This window comes from Monopterus albus, unplaced genomic scaffold, assembly GCF_001952655.1.
Source record: "Monopterus albus unplaced genomic scaffold, M_albus_1.0 scaffold136.1, whole genome shotgun sequence".
NCBI lineage: Eukaryota > Metazoa > Chordata > Actinopteri > Synbranchiformes > Synbranchidae > Monopterus > Monopterus albus.
In genome coordinates, this window is record NW_018128016.1 from 971,284 (window position 1) to 989,839 (window position 18,556).

The 18,556-nt window shown below is 40.3% G+C and overlaps 2 protein-coding genes across 7 annotated transcripts in view; one reads left to right on the forward strand and one right to left on the reverse strand.

Annotated features, from left to right (window-relative positions):
* nup37 (nucleoporin 37) overlaps nt 1–15,253 on the forward strand; it is a 19,944-nt gene extending 4,691 nt beyond the window's left edge. For 4 of the 5 annotated variants that reach the window (XM_020613652.1, XM_020613651.1, XM_020613648.1 and 1 more), the window contains exons 4-10: nt 1,056–1,128; nt 1,355–1,449; nt 6,383–6,473; nt 6,975–7,156; nt 7,253–7,303; nt 7,541–7,634; nt 7,726–7,948. In XM_020613652.1, the coding sequence (XP_020469308.1) occupies nt 1,056–1,128; nt 1,355–1,449; nt 6,383–6,473; nt 6,975–7,156; nt 7,253–7,303; nt 7,541–7,634; nt 7,726–7,839 (700 nt within the window). In that variant the 3' untranslated portion in view covers nt 7,840–7,948. Of the gene's footprint in view, nt 1–1,055; nt 1,129–1,354; nt 1,450–6,382; nt 6,474–6,974; nt 7,157–7,252; nt 7,304–7,540; nt 7,635–7,725; nt 7,949–8,005; nt 8,117–15,065 lie in introns of those variants that run through there. The other variant, XR_002275996.1, reaches the window with a different exon arrangement.
* On the reverse strand, nt 9,832–17,559 carry th2 (tyrosine hydroxylase 2). 2 transcript variants are annotated; one of them, XM_020613646.1, is made up of 12 exons: nt 16,716–17,559; nt 15,860–16,034; nt 15,597–15,685; nt 15,418–15,485; nt 15,287–15,337; nt 15,059–15,204; nt 13,795–13,930; nt 13,636–13,705; nt 13,481–13,537; nt 12,618–12,713; nt 12,396–12,529; nt 9,832–11,318 (listed from the first exon to the last, which is right to left on the reverse strand). In XM_020613646.1, exons 1-12 carry the CDS (start codon nt 16,944–16,946, stop codon nt 11,153–11,155), a joined length of 1,419 nt encoding a protein of 472 aa, XP_020469302.1. In that variant the 5' UTR covers nt 16,947–17,559; the 3' UTR covers nt 9,832–11,152. The 2 variants fall into 2 exon arrangements, with proteins under 2 accessions (XP_020469302.1, XP_020469303.1); XM_020613647.1 differs by lacking the exons at nt 9,832–11,318; nt 12,618–12,713 and having other exon boundaries at nt 12,488–12,549.
* Between the last annotated feature and the right edge of the window lie 997 nt (nt 17,560–18,556).

Genomic DNA, 18,556 nt, shown 5'->3' on the forward strand with positions numbered 1-18,556 from the left:
CTTAGGCATTACAACCTCAAAACCTAGAAAAAAGGAAAATAGAAAATTAAGTTTTTAACTAATTTTACTGGTGCTAATAAAGTTACAATACTCCAGCAATCTTAGGAGAAACTATTGGATCTGAACTGAAAACCTTTAACTAATCCTACTTAACCTTAATATAGTTCACCTCCAAAATGCTCTAGCAATCCTGTTACAAATCTACTGTATAGATTAGACATCAAAAACGACGGCACTGAACCTACAGAGGAAAGAAAAGAAACAAATATTTGAGTTAATCTTAACTTGCCATCTAGTCTGTAGAAAACTGCTATATGCCACATGCACTTAGCTTCAAAATCAGGCGAGGATGAATGTGGCCAAGTACAGGGATATCCTGGACGAAAACCTTCTCCAGAGTGCTCAGGACCTCAGACTGGGCCGAAGGTTCACCTTCCAACAAGACAATGACCCTAAGCACACAGCTAAAATAACAAAGGAGTGGCTTTACAACAACTCCGTGATGGTTCTTGAATGGCCCAGCCAGAGCCCTGACTTAAACCCAATTGAGCATCTCTGGAGAGACCTGAAAATGGCTGTCCACCAATGTTTACCATCCAACCTGACAGAACTGGAGAGGATCTGCAAGGAGGAATGGCAGAGGATCCCCAAATGCAGGTGTGAAAAACTTGTTGCATCATTCCCAAAAAGACTCATGGCTGTATTAGCTCAAAAGGGTGCTTCTACTAAATACTGAGCAAAGGGTCTGAATACTTATGACCATGTGATATTTCATTGTCTTTTTTAATAAATCTGCAAAAATGTCCAAAATTCTGTGTTTTTCTGTCAATATGGGGAGCTGTGTGTACATTAATGAGGAAAAAAATGAACTTAAATGATTTTAGCATATGGCTGCAATATAACAAAGAGTGAAAATTTAAGGGGGTCTGAATACTTTCCGTACCCACTGTATGTGGAAAGAGATGTCACCTGTCATTAGGTCTTCTCAGTGGGACTCTGCTTTGATGTTCTCTCTTTTGTTTATTTTTTATATCTTTTCCTCATCTTCTTTGCAGATTTTGTACTGCTGCAGCTGACAGAAGGCTGCGCCTGCTGACTTCAGATCTTCAGGATAGACATGAAGTCAAGGTAGTGCAACATCTGGAGCACACTGGACAACTGTGCTTGTCAGTTGGCACCAAACTTTCTCTACTTTGCACTGGTGTTTGGTATTAAGTAATACAAGAAATGCTGCCACACATACAGAAAGCAGCGCTACAACCAGTGTAGTAAACATTTGTTAGAAAATACTTACTTTTGTTGATCGTGTATTTTCTTTTTCATTTACATATTGTTGGTCTTTACTGTTGCCTAGGTGATGGAGGGCCACACCAGCTACATTAACCATTTGGTGTTCGAACCTACAGAGGGGAAACAAATTGCTTCCGTCAGTGATGACCACACTTGCAGGTCCAAACAGTTTTGCTTCTGTGTGTGTGTGTGTGTGTGTTTCCAGATTCTGATTTTCAGTTCTGTTCTGTTAATGGTGCAGAAAATCATGACTGTGTTTGCCCAGTGAAACGTGATGCTAAGCACAATATGCTCCTGTGTGTGTGTGCATAGGCACAGAGCCACGTTGTAGCTTTTCAGGTTAATTGATTAAATATGGAAATCCAATTAGCTGTAGAAACATTTTCCTCTCTAAGGGGGGCCTGTAACAAGGTCCCCAAATGTTCCTTTTCAATTAAAGCTAAAGAGAGGAAAAAGTGTGTCAGTAACCAGGGTCATTGCAGGGACAACACCCTCTTCGTCAGGACCAGTCCTGCAACATGCCCATCTATGCTGCGATGCGGGGCCCTGTTCTTACACTTTTCATGTACCCTAACTGTATAAATTCCTTAAACTAATTTTGATACTTTTAAATATGAACCAAAAGTTGCAGGTGAAGAGACAGTTTCTGAGAGTACAAGGTGACGTGTTCAGATGTTTAGTTCTGTCTGACCAACATTCCACAACACAAAGAAATTCACTTTACAATAACACAAAACATAGAAAAGCAAAAAGTCTTCACATTAGAGAATGATTGGAAATGTGGCTTGAGAATGAAAAGATGAATCAATTATCAAAATAGTTCATTTTCTGTTGATTACTTAAATGATTTATTTACCCACACTAGTTCAAATGTTTGGAAAATGGATGGCGGCAACGGCAATAGATCGACTTAATCTCTGGTTCAGATCAGATTTGAACGAACAAAACAAATTGAACAAAACGTGTGCAGTAATTCCATTTGAAAGCATTCAAATGTAGCCCCAGTTGAAAATCCACAGACGGCAGGTTTTGCTGTGTCATTAGAATGACGGGGTAACTGTATATGTAAGGCAGTTATAACAAATAAAAATTTTGAAAGGTGACTTTATTGCCTAGCTCTATGATACAGTACAGGTATATACATTATTTTCTTACAGTTTTCTGAGAGCAGTCAAATTTGTGTTTATTCAGTGTTTATCTTAGACCTGACAACTGGTTATTTGTCATTATAAAGCTCTTGTTGATCGTTCCGTCCTGCCCAGTGCCGTGTCCTTCCACATCAAGCTGTGTGAAATCACACACAATGAGTCTCCTACACTCCCATCCTCTCTCCTCTTCCCCTCCCTCTGCTGACCGGCCAGAGAAAACAGGAGTGTGCTCCATCTGCTGAAAGATTTAAATTCTGTCATGTTGAGAAAATATGGGGCGCAGGAGGAAGACAGAGGTGGAACCAGGGATAGATCAAGTTCACAGGAGAGGGCTGTCCAGGCAGCCCACACAAACTGAACCTTGATATGAGAGGAGGAATATAGTCCTGCAGAAAGAGAGGGAGGGATGTGTATGTCTGCATGTATACACTCCTGACCTCTCCATTACTCTGTTAGCTTTGGCAGCAGTGCCTCTACTATGAGTTTGTTTAGCTATGTCATCAGTGTCCCCTGCAGTTGTGAGAACTCTGCTTTTGCCAGAATGCAACCTGACACTGCAGCATCTAGGTGGGAAACAGGACTCTACTTCCTCAGGGAGTTTACATTTGGTTCGTGCAGTCTAAACAGGTCAGGATATTGGTAGATGGAGTGGAGTGAGTCTGAGGGGAAACGTGCCCCCTGGAGATCACAATGGCACACTGCAAGGCCCGGTGCGGACTTGGGGTTGCCTGAGTTCATTGATGAACTCTGGATAATGCGCACCTCCTACTGCAGCGTTATGTATATGGTTTAAGGCATTATATTCTTTTCTAGTGATAATACCTTTGTTTTTGTCAATCCCTTATGTTGTGTAAGGGAAAGAAATTGCACCAGCTTAATTTTTCATCCAGATTTTAACCTCAGTTACTCCATTCACCAACATCACTCACTATCATGTGGTACATAGGTTGTTTGGAATTATTTATAAACTGAATATTATTTAACACTATTAGATATATTAAGGTTGATATTGTTTCTCTTTCTCATTCATGCATTTGCCAATATTTAGATTCATCTATCCATAACTTTCACATTTGTGCATTATGTTCAGTTGTTTCAACCATTTAGCCATTACTTTTAGCTAGCATTATCTGTTTAAACTGTTTAGCCATATACTTTTAGAGCTTTCAGCCATATCTCAAGCTGACTTCTTCACCTTCTCTACTCACTAGCTAACTAGTTTTAACACTGTCAGCTACAACACTTGGTGTAAATGTGCTGCAGGCTGACTAAGCCTGGCAGTTACATATTTCGCAGTTAGTCAAGTTTAGCCAGTAGCTTAGTGGGTATTGTAAATATACTGTAGTACAGATCAGCATCACACTAATTAGTAATTTATTACTAATTTGCTGTTACTAATTAGTAATTTAATTAGTAATAATTTTTTGTGTGTTCATTTCTGCATAAACACAAACTTGGATATATTTTGAAAATCACATAATCCGTTTTGTCAAGTTGCTACTCCAGTGCTTTTACACGTACCTTACTGTCAACACAAAAACACAGAAATGCCCCATATCCCATGGCATACAACTACCCCATGGTTGAGATGAAATGACTATTTTATATACAAATTTTTTTAGGCATTTGAGGGGATCCCTGAACTGGCCAGTTGTATCAGGGAAGCGAGCAAACCCAAACAATAGATCAATTGGTTTCAGTACCTCTTTTCAGCAGTAGAAGTGTGATATCCTGCTTTTAAGGATAATGTTAGTATTTCTGATCTAAACTAAATCTTAAACAGCTCCTATTAAACCAGAACCTGATATTGTGCATCTCATCTAAGTGACTGTGTGAGGCACTGGGATGGGAGATTGTTTGGCTGTTCCAATTCTCCCCCTTCAGACAGTCACCTTTGATTATTTCATGCTACAGTAAATCAGGTCACACAACAGCATTTCCCCTATTTATGGGCAGTGCTTACAGACCTTTACATTCTGACATAATCATTTTCTCATTTACTATAGATAACAATGAACAGGACTTCAGATGCCCCTTTTGACCCTGTTGTACATGGAAATAGAGTGTTATTGCTTTGTGTAGTGTTATGCTTTTACAGTGTTTTATCAGAGGCGGTCACGCGTTTTCATGTCTTATGTCTTTCACCTCGTTCGGTAAAGGTTATGTTTTTACGGGGAGCCAGTGCTCTGCATTTGAGGGGCAGAGTGGTTGACCACAGTATGGCCGCTGGTGGTGTAGCGTGCATTTGAGCTCCGCTTGGCTAGTTGTCTGAAAGAATAGGTCTTAGTCATTGTTTTCCTAGTGTGGTCTGGGGGGTTTTCTGCTTTTTTTTTCCCTGTTTCCTCTTAGCCTCACTCATGCTCCATAACAGAGGCTCTGGCTGAGTCTGCACTTAAGCAAAAGAAAGAAACCCAGAGTTTCAGCAGGGCTCTATGCCGGGGAGAGGAGGCAGGAAAGGTTGAGTGTTTACTATGGTCTTCATCTGAGACAGGGCATATCCTCCCTTAATCACATAACTGAGGACATCACTCTCTCCAACAACACACTTGACATTTAGATGGTCTTTGGAGGTACTCTTTGGGCTTTAGTAAATGATGTCATCATCAGTCAACGCCTTTCCATGCTTCAAAAGCATTTGTTTTGTTTTTTCCCAGAAACATTTGCAGCCTTGCATCCCTTGCCCCATCACCCCCATCCCCACCTTTTCTTCTAGTTCAGGTTCATTCAGATGTGGTTAACCATAGATCCAGATTTCAAGAACCACAGTTTGCTCCATCCAAGTTATTCATTACATCTGTAGTTTTTCTCAGGGGTTTTTGTTATCATAGGTCTTGTTTAGCTTACTGAATGTGCTATTATTCTTATGAAGATCCTCACACAAGCTTTGATACTCGGTTGGCTTTTGCCTGCAAGACCCCGCTGTTTCATTTGCATAAAGTAGGATGCTGTTCAGCTTTTCTCCGCTGCTCTTTTTCCAGTGATGTGCAACCTTGCTGCCCTCTTTTTGTACTTCACAGAAGACGAATGGCAGTGAGCCGCCAGTATTGAAACATTTGCTGTAATGTGAGTGGAGCGTAGCGCTGACTCAGGCATCAGCCTCTGCTATCTTTGCTCAGTGTAATGTGACTGGCATTTTCTTTGTAAGAGGAGTCCAACATTAGTTTATCTGTATTCACAGCTCAGGGCCCAGGTCTGAGAAAAGTGCCCATTTTCCCTGGAAAAGCATAATCCTCTGGTAGATCACTTGTGCACAACTAGCAGGAATTAGATAAATTAGGAGCAAATATGAACTTTGATGAAAACGTCATTCACCATTGGCCACATCATGTGCAGTAAGAGCCTGTTAGTTTTGTGTCTGTTATTAATCCACACATTTAGGTAGAGCTTGATCTCTGTAGAAGAAGCTTCAGGAAAAAGTAAACAACTAAATACCTTTGTAGGAATGTCTTGGTATAAGTTTAAGAGGCAATTTTGCCACCTTTTCTCTGTCAAGGTTAAAATTGTCTTTGTCATTTTATTTTTGATTGTGCACAGCTGAGAAAGAAGTGAGTTCTTTCGGTTATTATGGAAGCATCTATGGCTGGTTCAAACTCAGGCGCTTTTTTTAGACATGAGCTCTAAAATCCCATTGTTATTAATTAATAGTTATTGAAAATTGTTTTGGATTTTGGACAAAAGACAGTTTGCATATCAAATTGAATTAGCTGGTAACATTACTAGTTAGAAGTGATTTGAAATCCTGTTTGTTACAGTAACTAGATAACTAAATGGGGTTTTGCTAATAATTCTCACACTTTCAGTTTATAATGAAATAGTTAAACTTGCACAACTTGAATTTTGCAGATACAGCAGTTGTATAAGATCATGAAGGCTGCTTTGTGCCATCATCTCTGTTGTGTTTTATTGGTGTTCGTTGTAAGGCTCATTTTAATTGAACCCTACAGGTTGTGGGACCTGGATGGAAATGAAAATACTGTTCTAAGACTTCGCTCCCCTGGCATCAGTGTGTGCTGGCACCCAGAGGAAGTCTTTAAGGTAAGAGTGTGTTTCATGCTCATATGATGAAGTCTCTAAGTTAGTTGTCTATAAACATCTACATGCACCACTGTATTTCAGCCACACTGAAATTAATGGGCTGCTGTTTATAATGTAACAGCACCCCAGGCTTCATGTTACTTCCAAAAAATCATTCCAGTGAGTTGCACATTAAGTCATATTAAAACAGAATTAAAATCTGGGATAAAACCAGCACTGGTCTATAACCTGAGAAGAAGAATCACAGTCAGTACCAGGATAGAAAACATTGTGTTGGTTCATGTGTTGAACGAATCCAGCCTAGTTGTTATTCTCATGGTGAAGTGCAACGAGTCCAGAGTGTTACCTTTTCTCTACAGTGGCCTGCTGGGACAAGCTCTAGTCTTTGTGTGGCACTAAGCTTGTAGTCAATGTAGGCACAAGTAAATGCAGTTATTGTAGCGATGGGATTGAAACGAGCTATACTTACTTTGTTTTAAGTTACCCATCATTCCTCTTCAGTTAATGGTGGCAGAGAAGAAGGGGACAATTCGCTTCTACGACCTGGTGACCCATCAGGCTATTTTGTCACTGGACTGCGGCCAGTCACCGCTCATGTCGGCCGACTGGTGCCTCACCAACACAATCAAAGTTGGGGCTGTGGCGGGCAGTGACTGGCTCATTTGGGACATAACTCGCTCCAGGTAAGGGAAAGGGTGGTATTATCGATGCTTGATGTACGGATTTGGAATAACATAGTAGGACTGAATGTGTCTAAACCTTGTTTTGATTCCTTGCAGTTACCCTCAAGAAAAAAGACCAGCCCACAGAGATAAAGCAAGCCTAATCAAGTATGGAAATAAATTCATCACCTGTGACACTGTATACCCAAAAGTAAAAGCACAGAAAAACTGTGTGCAAAATCCAGTTTTTCTTAAACTTGCATTTGTTTCACTTAGTATTAATTTGAAAGTAAATATAGGTAAATTTCAGGAAGTGGGTGGGGGGGGTAAATAACTTATATAATGACCCCTATTATTCTGTATTCCCGCAGTTTAAGCACGATGACATTTTATTCTCCTCCTCAGGTGGTCTCGAGCCAATGAAAACCTCTTTGCCACCACTGGATGTCCAGGAAAGATCAGTAGTCAGTTACTCATCCACCATCTTGGCCATCCACAGGTCAGTCAGGTGCCTTAAACAGTCCTTGATCATGGTCATTTTAAAGTTCTGTATAGCTGCAGTCTCTGATCACATACTGGTATCATTACAGCCGGTGACAATCGGGTCAGCTACAGTAGGATCGGGCCTCAGCTGGCACCGGACACTCCCACTCTGTGTGATCGGTGGTGACAGGAAACTTTGCTTTTGGATGACTGAAATGTAGACATCTGTACAGCATTTTCCTTGGTGGATAACTAGGTCCTCTGTTTCTATTCTAGTAAAGTTTCAATAAAATATTTTTCCGAGTATCTGCCGAGTTTGTATGGAGTTTGATTAAAAATTGGCTGCTTGCTTGAGCTCTGTTCTTTTTTTATTTCTGACTACCCCAGGTCAGGTCAGCAGCAGATAAACAGCATCCTGGTCTTGTTTCCAGAAGAGCTATAGTTGGGTCTTTGGTGCCAACGCTCCACTCACCAGTTTCCATTATCATCGTACCACAGGTGTTCTCTCTGTTTTTACTTTTTCTTACCATCTGTGACAGGCTAGATATATATCAAGAATATACAGTATGTGCAGGTGCAGAAAATCCACAAGTAGGTAAGGATGAAGAAAAAGAAAAACTAGGAGGTCTGGCTGTGCTCCAGCTGTTGGGCAAACCCTGCAGGGAGACTGGAGTTATAAGAAGTGTAATCCTAGGAAAAACTTTAGGAAGCATGGGAGCCTGCAGCCATTTGAGGGTTATCTCCAGTACCAAGACATGCAAACTGAGGAGTTTATGAGGAGAGGCAAGGATGTGCAGAATCTTATCTTGGTAAATAATTATCAATGCTCCACAGACCAACCATGAGAGAGAGGATTATTTGGTAGAAACTTGTAATGTACTCCAGTAAAACATGGACTCTGTGCTGTCACCGGGATCCCACTTGTGTCAAATCACCATCTCCATTCTTAAAGCAGTCATATGCCTGCTAAGCTGCAGAGGGCACTCATTTAATTTACATGATCATGAATCATTTGAGGTCAAAGCTGATCACTTTTTTCCACAGATGTACCTGATCTTAAAGGGTGCAGCAATGGGTAAGTGTGCACTCGTACTCAAGCGTCTAACAGAGGTGTTTATTATACTTTATGAATGTATATGTCAGCTGAAACACTAGGTTGTATTGTGCAGTGATGTCTCTGCAAATACAGGCCATAGAGACCTCCTCTTATTCAAACCAGTTCGTCAGCCTCGTATATTTCTTGGACAGGACACGTTAACCGCCATCCACTAAGCATAATATGCTACTGCTCTCCTGGTCCACTTTTTTGTTTTAACAAGTCCAATGTGGTCTCCACTCTTAAGTTTGCTGTGCTGTAGGTGCAAGTAGTGCTGGAGCAGCTGCATGTAACATGGGAGATGTCAATGTCAGAAGAGGCTGCCATTTTCATCTGTGCACACTGAATGTTATTCAGAAAGTATAAAAGCAGCCACACAGGACAGCCGCTCTCCTGAAACATGAGTCATATATGTCAACAGCTTTACAAATCCCAGTGATTGAAGGACACCATCTGATGGCCAATGCACAGAATAGCGTGAAGATTTAATTCCATCTTGGCAGGGAACTGATATCTACAAATGATCCATTTTGGTGAGCTTACAACCTCACCTCTTGGAAGCACGTCCTCAGACGTCACTGGCCTTGGCCTCCTTACCTTTGATGTAACCTCAATGACGTTATCGTGCTTCACAGCTTCGTCTTCTGTGTCAATAATGTGGACTAATAATGAACTGAGAAACGGATGAAAGAGATCAAACCACCTTAAAATCCTTAACAACTTTTCTTAATCTCTCCCCTCAGACAGTCCCTCTGCAGCCCTGCCAGCATTAAGCCCAGGCTCAGCATTAAGAGCTCAAATAAAAATAATGAGGAGCATGCTATGAGGAGAAACAAAGAGATTAGAGCTCTTTGAGGTCAGTGTTTATGGCTGTTTGCGGTGCTTTCCCAGAATGAGGTAATTATGTTGATTTTCCTCAGTGTAAGAGAGTTGGTCAAAAGGTGCTTTTGGGTGGGGGCTTGTTGACCACAGTTACACACTTTGTGGGAGCTGTCGGATCTGTTTATCAGTGTCACTTTTCTTTTGTAACCAGTAGCTTTGTTATTGGTCAGTAAATCATTTGCAGATGCTTTTTATTATATTATTATTCATTTATCCTCCTCCATGATGACACTTGTTTTGTCTTTTAACCTCCAAAATTGGAGAGTTTGATCACTTGACCTCCTGTGAAAGTTCTGCAGAGCATCTGTATTTGGTTGCATATTAGTGAGGAGAGAGAGCAAAGTTGCTAAAGGTGTAGCCGAAATTGTGAATGGATGTGGTGAGTGATTTGGGAACAATGATCAACTTTGCCTTGTCCCCAGTTGGAGATAATGTCGCAACCAGCTCCTCCATCATTCTCTATTGTTGGCAAAATGTTGGCATATGTTTGTTTTAGCATTTTGCAGATCGAGATCCTGGTGTTGCTTTCATGTGGATTTGTGATGTGCTAGATGAAGATCAAAAAGTGTTTAACCTTTGGTTGGAGAGAGTGTATGTATGTATGTATCCCTACACACTTATCAAGCAGTAGATCATCCTTTACTTCCACTTGCTTTATGCCTCTCTCTCTCTCTCTCTCTCTCTCTTCACACAGTTTCTCTACTCTGCAAACACAGACTTTCTCAGGGAGGCTTGAGCAAGGTTTGATTTACTGTACAAGCGGAATTATGGGAAGGGAAAGCTTCCCAGTACAAGGTGGCCAATGGGAGGGTTTGCCAGCTACTGTGTTGAGGGTGGTGATGTTTTGAGTCCTGCAGATGGGGATGATTTGTCTTTTAAGGGAAAAGCACTGGCATGAGCGGCACTGATATGCGTTGTCGCCTGTGTGGAGATCAAAACACTGGACGTCAGTCAAAAGCACTGTAGGCCAAATTCTCTAGTCACACACAGAAAGAGAAATAAAGAGAGAAGAGCATCTGTCAGCAGTGCAGCCATGCGGAGCGTGTTGTGGTTGACTGTGAGGTCTCAGTGACCTGGCTCTACTGATGTGCTAGCTCTGGCCTTGACCAGCAGAGGAACATGATACTTAAATCATTAATAATTAGCTCCTTGTCTTTGCTTAGAAACACATGAAATAAATGGGTTCCAAGAATTTTCCAAATGAAAAGGAGTTGGTTTGGAATTAAAAACTAAAAATTGACCTACTTATCCTGTATTGTAGTGGTTCCCTCTCTATCGCTTATTTCTCCTGCTGGTAAACACTGGACAGCACTTAGGTTTTAAAGAGACCTCTCATGAAAATAAACATTTATTTCTTTTTACATGATCTTCACATTACATAATACATTGTACACACAAATAAATTGCCCTGTGGAACCTCACAAACAGACTAAACTGATTTGTGTGTGTCTGAGTTGCTCATAGTAGTTAATCACATTGCAGTGTTTACACAGGTCAACTTTCCATCGTTTTGCTTTGAAGTTTCTGTCTTATCCCTACAAAGAGTGTTCCTGGTCTTAGGATAAGCTGAGCTTCTCCAGTGCACTGTGAAGCGTCTTCAGCTCTTCTCTAATCTGGCTCAGAGCATTTTGGATCTTGCTGGGCTGATCCAGAACTTCCACACTGCAGGTAAAGGGGTCATAGTGAACTGCAAAGGGACGCTTGATGGTTGCAGAGTACCTCCTGTTAGAGTGAGTGATTTGGTATTAAAAAGATGCACAGTTAGAAATAGTTGACAGAAGAAAAGATTCATCTCTTTTCCCTCATCAAGCAGCTTTAAATTACAACACATTGTATTGTAAGGATAAAATTTTGTAAAATAGTTTGACAGGGACAATGGACAGCTGTTATTCCCCAGAATTAGCTACAGAGCTAAATTTCATTTGTAGTCCCTGGGCAGGAAGTACAGAAATATACAATTCCTCATACTATGTCATTGTAGACAAGACGTAAATGTGGTATCATTAATTAATAACAAGCACTAACCATTAAAAATTCCTGATGTTAAAATCACATTACAGGTAGTAATAATTTAAATAACATTTAGACTACATTACACATACAGATGCAACCAGAGGTTACTCAGCGATCACATGCTTGGCTCTTGGCCAGGTCTTCAGTTGTAACTTAAATTGGTAGGGCATTGTCTAATACTAATTGGTAACTTATTCCAAATATTTGTGGCTCTTATAGAACAAGCTGAGTGACCAAAACCTGTCAATCTGTGTTGCATAACACAGTCACCCCTTGAGGATGCTTTTGTTTGTCTTGTGTTATCTGAGCACAATGATACAGATTCTTTCAAGGGTGATGGAACAAGATTGTTGACAATTTTGTACAGTAAACAACAAGAAGTATATTTAATGAAATTATCAAATGTGAGTCTAATATGATTCCATGATACTTATAATTTGGCACAATTTGTCATTTTTCTCCATTTACTAAAAGATCAGGTTAGACTTTTTATCATCATTTTGCATACATTTGAGTGTGCACATTAGGCAAATCATTCAAAAGCAGACTAAAAAGTAGGGGCCCAAGGACAGGCCCCAGAGGGACCCCAGTAGAACAAACTTTCAATGGAGCTGTTTGTTTCAAGAAACAGCTGTAATGTTTTAGTTAGTTAATTAAATGTGATTAACAGCTTTAATTTTAATGTGATTACACTGTTCTGTCTGTTTGAAAAATCTTGTGAAAATGAATAAACTTAGTTTATATGTTGTTACATGGGTTTCCTAATAGAATGTTATATGTAAATACCTCAGCTTAATTTTTGCATCCTCAAAGCTGTCAGACACAAAGTAAACAGGCTGGTAGGTTTGGTCCTGGTACGGCTGCACTGCCATCTCCTCCGGGTTAAACGGCCTGTACTCCGGCTCATTAGACAGAGCATACTGGGAGGATAGGTTCAAGGCTGTCAGTACACCAAGCGAACAGTTATGAAGCAAAATATTTGTGCATGAACACAGAGAACACACTTACAACAAGCTCTCCATAAGAGGAGAGGAGTCCGGCACCGTAAGCTTTCACTGTTCCATTCTGCTTGCAGAGGCCAAACTCCACAGTAAACCAGTATAACTATAAAGTGAGAACGGTTTTAAAAGCAAATAAAATTATTTTAGGTGTGTGCAGAAGAGAACATGACCCTTCTATCTGCAGGTGAATAAATTGACCATATTTCTTAAATAATAACATGCCGTAATTTATATATAATTCAGAGACAAACTGAGAAAAGCTTTATTGTTGAATATTGAATTATTAATAATTAGACTAATTTACAAGGCAAAAACACAAGCTAGGAAAAATCTTTTGCTTGTATTAACATTTATAAATAGTTCAGTATGTTTTACTAACTGTTCTTTAACAATTTTAGTGATTATCACTAAGTATTTATACATTTACGGAAGCGTCTGTGTCGTGTTCTTGTATTTCAACTTTCTGACAGTGTTGTACTCAACAAACTATGTCACCTTATATGTGAGTTTGTGCAGAAGAAGGATGCAGTGCATGTTGGTTAAGAATGGTTTAAAAGGGGCTAAACATAAATGAAAAGATGGCGAAAATGAACCAAAATAAATCTGAACTCCAGATGGTTAAAAATAATGTGCAGTCGTTAACTTTAGCCACTAGATGGCACCGAAGATCCATTAAAGGAACAAAGTGTTTTGTTTTTTTGCCTCTGTATCACAAGACAGTCGAAATTAAGTAATTTGTTTCACTCCTGTGGTGTTTTATTCCAAATTAATTAACATACTAATGTAAAGTGCTCTCAATATTTTAAAATTCCACTTAACCTACATTTAAATTCTTATTTATAGACAGTTACAAATGTCATTTAAACCTACCGTTGAGAGTTTCTCAATGTCTTCATCAGAAGCTCCAAGTGAAGCAAGTCCAATCTCCTGGAAACATTCAAAATGGTTCATATTAAAGGTTATACATCTAGATGACACTCTCATTATGCCAACTCTAAAAGCATAGTGTAGCACAGTACAGTTACCTGTGAAAACTTGGCGAATTCTTTATCTGCCAGCATAGGAATGTGACCGAGTAGTTCATGGCAGCAGTCCCTGTCAGAGCAGGTTTAGCAGAGTCAAGAAAGTAAAAAGCAGCTGAATGCACACATGAATAAGTTAGGTCCCACGAAACAATGACTCACGGCTCAGGGGAGTGCATGGGTGAAGAGGAGTGTCGGATATACTGTGTGCACTGAAACACCCTGAAGGCCAAGCTGGCCAGGAAGTCTCTGGCTGAGAGCAGGCCGGCGACCGGACGCAGCTGAAAACCTGTCTTCTCTGAGAGGAGACGAGAGGAACAGTGTCATATGCTGGTGGAGGTTAAAGCAAGCTGATAGATGCATAAACATGTGCAACAGTACACTGCACGTGACCTCTGTCTTTTTTTTTTTTTTTTTTTTTTTTTTTTTTTTTTTTTTTTTTTTTTTTTTTTTTTGTCCACATTTGGTAATCTTTTGGCCATTTTACAATGTAGTTTTTATCTTCTTTTACCGCCGCAAGATTCATAGAGATGCTCTCGCCACTGGAAAACTTGGTATCAATGGGAAACTGTACTGTAATTTCACTCTGCAGTATCTCAAACAAGCTGTAATAACATCTTTGTTTAAAGATATATATTTTTTAATCTAGCATGACACAACTATACCTTTATAGATTTTGCAATTTGTCACACTTTTTTGGCTGTTTGTACAGCAGAAATTAAATCTTAAAATGTTCCACATACACTACTGTATTTGAGTAATTACAACAATTTGTCTTAGAAAATCCATGCTTGTGGCCAACCCAATGATGCATGTGTGCAGTTACAGGTGTTATTTAAAACAAAAACACATCTAAAATAGATAATTAACAAAATGAAATGTTAAAGCAACACTGTCAGTCATTACAGGATATTTGCATCACTATTTTTGATTGTGTCCAGCTGTTGGTTTTTCCTTGCCATATTCGAAGTTGTTCATCTTTAGTGTGGCAAAACCCTCTCTTAAAAGTAATGATGATGAATCAATGGCAGGAAATTGTCTTGACTGTGTCTTTGCTCTCTGTTACCTTTCAGGGTCCCAGACATTTTACAAACATGATGTCATTTTTCCATCTCTGTCTCCAATTTGAAAGGCAGTTGATTGTTGGTCAGACAAAACGGGACATTTAAGAGTCACTTTAGGATGTGGGATATTATAACAGACTTTTTTTTTCGTATTTTAGACAAAATGACAAATTTAGAAAATAAATCGCAGATTAATCAAAAATTACAATAATTGTTAGTCGCAGCCCTATAATCTGTCTACTAATACTTTGCTGTTATAATTTAAAGACCTGAATTGATTATAATTCTACTTATTCGATTTCTCTGAGAGCTGATACTGAAGCAGGAACACTGATTTATTCTACTTTATGAATCTGTGTCACCTTTCAGGAAGGCAGACACGTCTCCGAGCTGAGGGATGCGATCCTCTCCGTAGCCACACTCCTCCTCCAGCTGCTGCAGCCCGTCCAGGAACTGCCTGCAGGCCAGACTGGGGTAGATGCTCCGCAGCCCCTGGTAAACCTCCCTCCTTTAAACACAACATCACACCATTGTACTTTAACCGGCCTCCACTGTGTGCGCGCATCCATGACGGTGCCGTTCATTCTCACCATGTTGAAACTTCCTCTGCTGTGTACTCCACAATGGGCAACGGGTCCCCCCTGCGACCAAGAAGATTAGTTTTTGACTAATTCACTGTGATTCATGAAGGCAGATGGAGTTTTAAAAATATCCGACTCACTGTTTATATCTGAAGGCCAGCGCAGAGATGAAAGCCCGTCTTTTCCTGTACTCTGGGTCTCGGTAGCCCTGCAAGAAAGATTTTAATTACCACAAATAGACTGTGTTTTGTCCAAGAAGTATGATTTCTGATAAAGATCAAAACCTGGGACATTTTGCAGCAGGTATGTGAGCACTCACTGGATGGTCCTGGTCCATGTCCGGATCAAATTTGGTGATTAACATGTTGCATCTGTCCAGGTCTTTCATCTGTCGGGGAAACCAGGGAACTGTGATGTTGACAGGAGGGGGAGAAATGATGAATGCTTTGGTAATTGGCGTGGTTGTATCATCATGGTAACAAATAAATAGAATAAAATTGGCATTTGCTGAACAAATAAGGCCTGTAATGTTGAATGCGATGTCCTACACGATCGTACTTGGATGGAATAAGAGTTACTTGCCTTTTTCCTCGGGTACAGAGCGAACATCATCGGCCACTCTCTTCAGGGAGTTGATGAACACGTCCAGGTCAGAGCTGTGAACTTCACACTTCATGAAGAACTCCAGGTCTGTCGGGCTGTTCTTGGACTTCCTCCCTGGTCGACTTTCGATGTGGAGAAGTTTGGCTTCAAACGTCTGTGAGGATTTAACACAAAAAAGATTAGCTTTATTCAAACGTTCCACCATATTGCAGAGGAAATAATGTATTGCACTTTTTATCCCATCACATTTATTTGACAACTATAGTTTAGAGGTGATTTGTCAGAGCACAAGCTTTCATACAGAACATGAAATATTTGACCTACCTAAAACTGGCCCCACATCAACATTAGGCTGTAGCTTTTAGTGCATTTGTTCGTCTACAGAAAAATATTGATAATCAAATAGGTTCGAGTCAAATTTCACAAATTTTTGGAGGTTTCCATTTTTCAACGGCCTTAGGCTCTAAGAACCTGAGATGTGCGTTTTTCCATTAATTGTTTTTTTTTTTTTTAGACCAAACCGAATTGGTTAAACAGGGAAATAATCTGCAGATTAATCGATAAGCAAAATAATTGTTATTTGCAGCGCGACATCGACTACAACAGAAAATGCTACTTAAACATAAAAGCATGGTGATAATATAAACTTGGGCCATTTTTCTGCAAGGAGTACTTTTAAAACAAACATCTTCTACTAGCTCTCGTGTATTTGCTTAAGTAAAATGATTAGTAATTGATTATTCTACCTGTACGGTGCAGTAACCGTATTTTCACAATGTGGTATTGCTACTGTTACTGAAGTACATGATCCGAATGCTGCCTGTTTGGAGCTTACCTCGAATATTTTCCCTGTTTTGAAGAACCCAGCATTTCTCCCATTGGCGATATTGAACAGGACGTTCAGAGTGACCCTGCCGTCCTTCTCTTCAAACACGAAGCCGTCGCCGTACCTGGAGGGCCCCGGAGAGCCCGCGGAGCCGCTGCTGCGCTCCCTGCGAGCATCCTCGATCAGGCTCTGCTTCCTCCCGCTGAACGGCACCGCCTGCGCCGCGCTCTCCGTCTTCATCACTGCGTGCGCTGCTGGAGGCTTCACCGTGAGACCCGAGCCACTGCAGGTGTGCCGTCGCCTGTGCAGGGGCCAGGTTTAAATATGCGCTCATCTGAGAGATCCATGGAAATGAGGTGCGCAAGTAGCACTGCTTTTTTGCTTTTTTCTTTTGGCTGGGGGCTGTTTGCGTCATTAGATCTATTTAAGAGACCAAAATAGTATTATTAGGACGGAAAATATGTATTCAGGATCGATATTTTATGACTCACAGATGCACAGCTCAAAACGGGTGATTATGGGTTATATAAATGTTACAAAATCTGGTGTATCAAAGGAAATGTTACTTTCTCTGGCCATTTTAAGGCTCAACTGTGGATTTAAATGCTAATCAGAAACCCTTTGTTATTATAAGTTAATAATTGAGCAGCAGTAGAAGAAGAAGTATTCAGCTCATTTACAAATATAAATGTTGCAATACCACAGTGTGCACTATGCTTCCAGTGGTGTACCAGTTTCACGGTATACCATGGTATGACAACTGACGGTTGTCATACCATGAGCATTATACTTATTAGTGGTATTGAAGAAAAATGCAATGGTGCACACCTTTCTCCTCCACCTGTCAGACTCAGCAGCAGGCCCCACTCGCGCACATGCAGAGGACAGATGGAAGAGAAGAGGCTGGTATCACCAAACTCCATGCAAAAGAGTGTTGTCTCCGGTACTTTTTACCATACTGACTCTGAGAGACGAGACAGTCCAAGTAACTTCACAACAGTGCTGATTTATTCAATGAACACAGGTAAAAAAATTAACATTACACACTCAGGTATCTTGCACCTCCAACATGCACGCAGGCAGCTGAAAGACGAAAGACCCCGAACCACACCAGGCCTATACATTATATCACTTCGGGCTAACCCCATTCTACACAAGAGACGCCAAACCGTGACGTCTCCCGGTGCTTTGCAGCTGGCTATAGTGGTAGTCAAAGCATGAAGAAAATCAATGTGTGATTGTCTGTTGATTATGTGGTGTGCATCTAAAAACAGTCTAACACGACCTCTAGTGACATGTCATGACATTAAACATAATAACATATTATGGCTAAGGCTACAGTTATACACGTCATAATAATAATATTAAACACCCTAAGCAGCCTGCAGCAACTCATGAGAATGTCTAAGCATTTAACAGCCTGAGCTAGACATCCTGTCTACTCTAAACATTTCTAATATATCAAGTATCTAACCAATATCTATCTGACTAAAAATACCTAACAAGAGATTAAAGTCAGCAGTGCAGGATTACTTTGGACATCTCAAAAACAAACACCTTGGAGAACCAAAGCATTTGTCCCGTTTGTAACTTTAATGACTTCATGAGCTTTTTTACAAATAAAATCACAACTATTAGAGAAAAAATTGGTCGGACCACTCCCACAGCTCTTGCGGATGTGCCGTCTACTACAATGGCTTTAGAAACATCTGTAAGACCTCATTTATACTTGGACTACTTCTCCCATATAGATCTCTCTGAGTTGACCTCAACAATTGCTTCATCTAAATCATCAACATGTCTCCTGGACCCCATCCCGACCAGGCTGCTCAAAGACGTCTTTCCCCTAA

What these genes read in the sequence shown, in the direction of transcription:
- th2 (XM_020613646.1), bottom strand. Translation starts at nt 16,946, where the DNA reads ATGAAGACGGAGAGCGCGGCGCAGGCGGTGCCGTTCAGCGGGAGGAAG. An exon ending in ACATTGAGAAACTCTCAACG is followed by an intron (nt 12,714 to 13,480) that starts GTAGGTTTAAAT and finishes CTCACTTTATAG; the next exon opens with TTATACTGGTTTACTGTGGA. An exon ending in GATGCAAAAATTAAGCTGAG is followed by an intron (nt 11,319 to 12,395) that starts GTATTTACATAT and finishes TCACTCTAACAG; the next exon opens with GAGGTACTCTGCAACCATCA.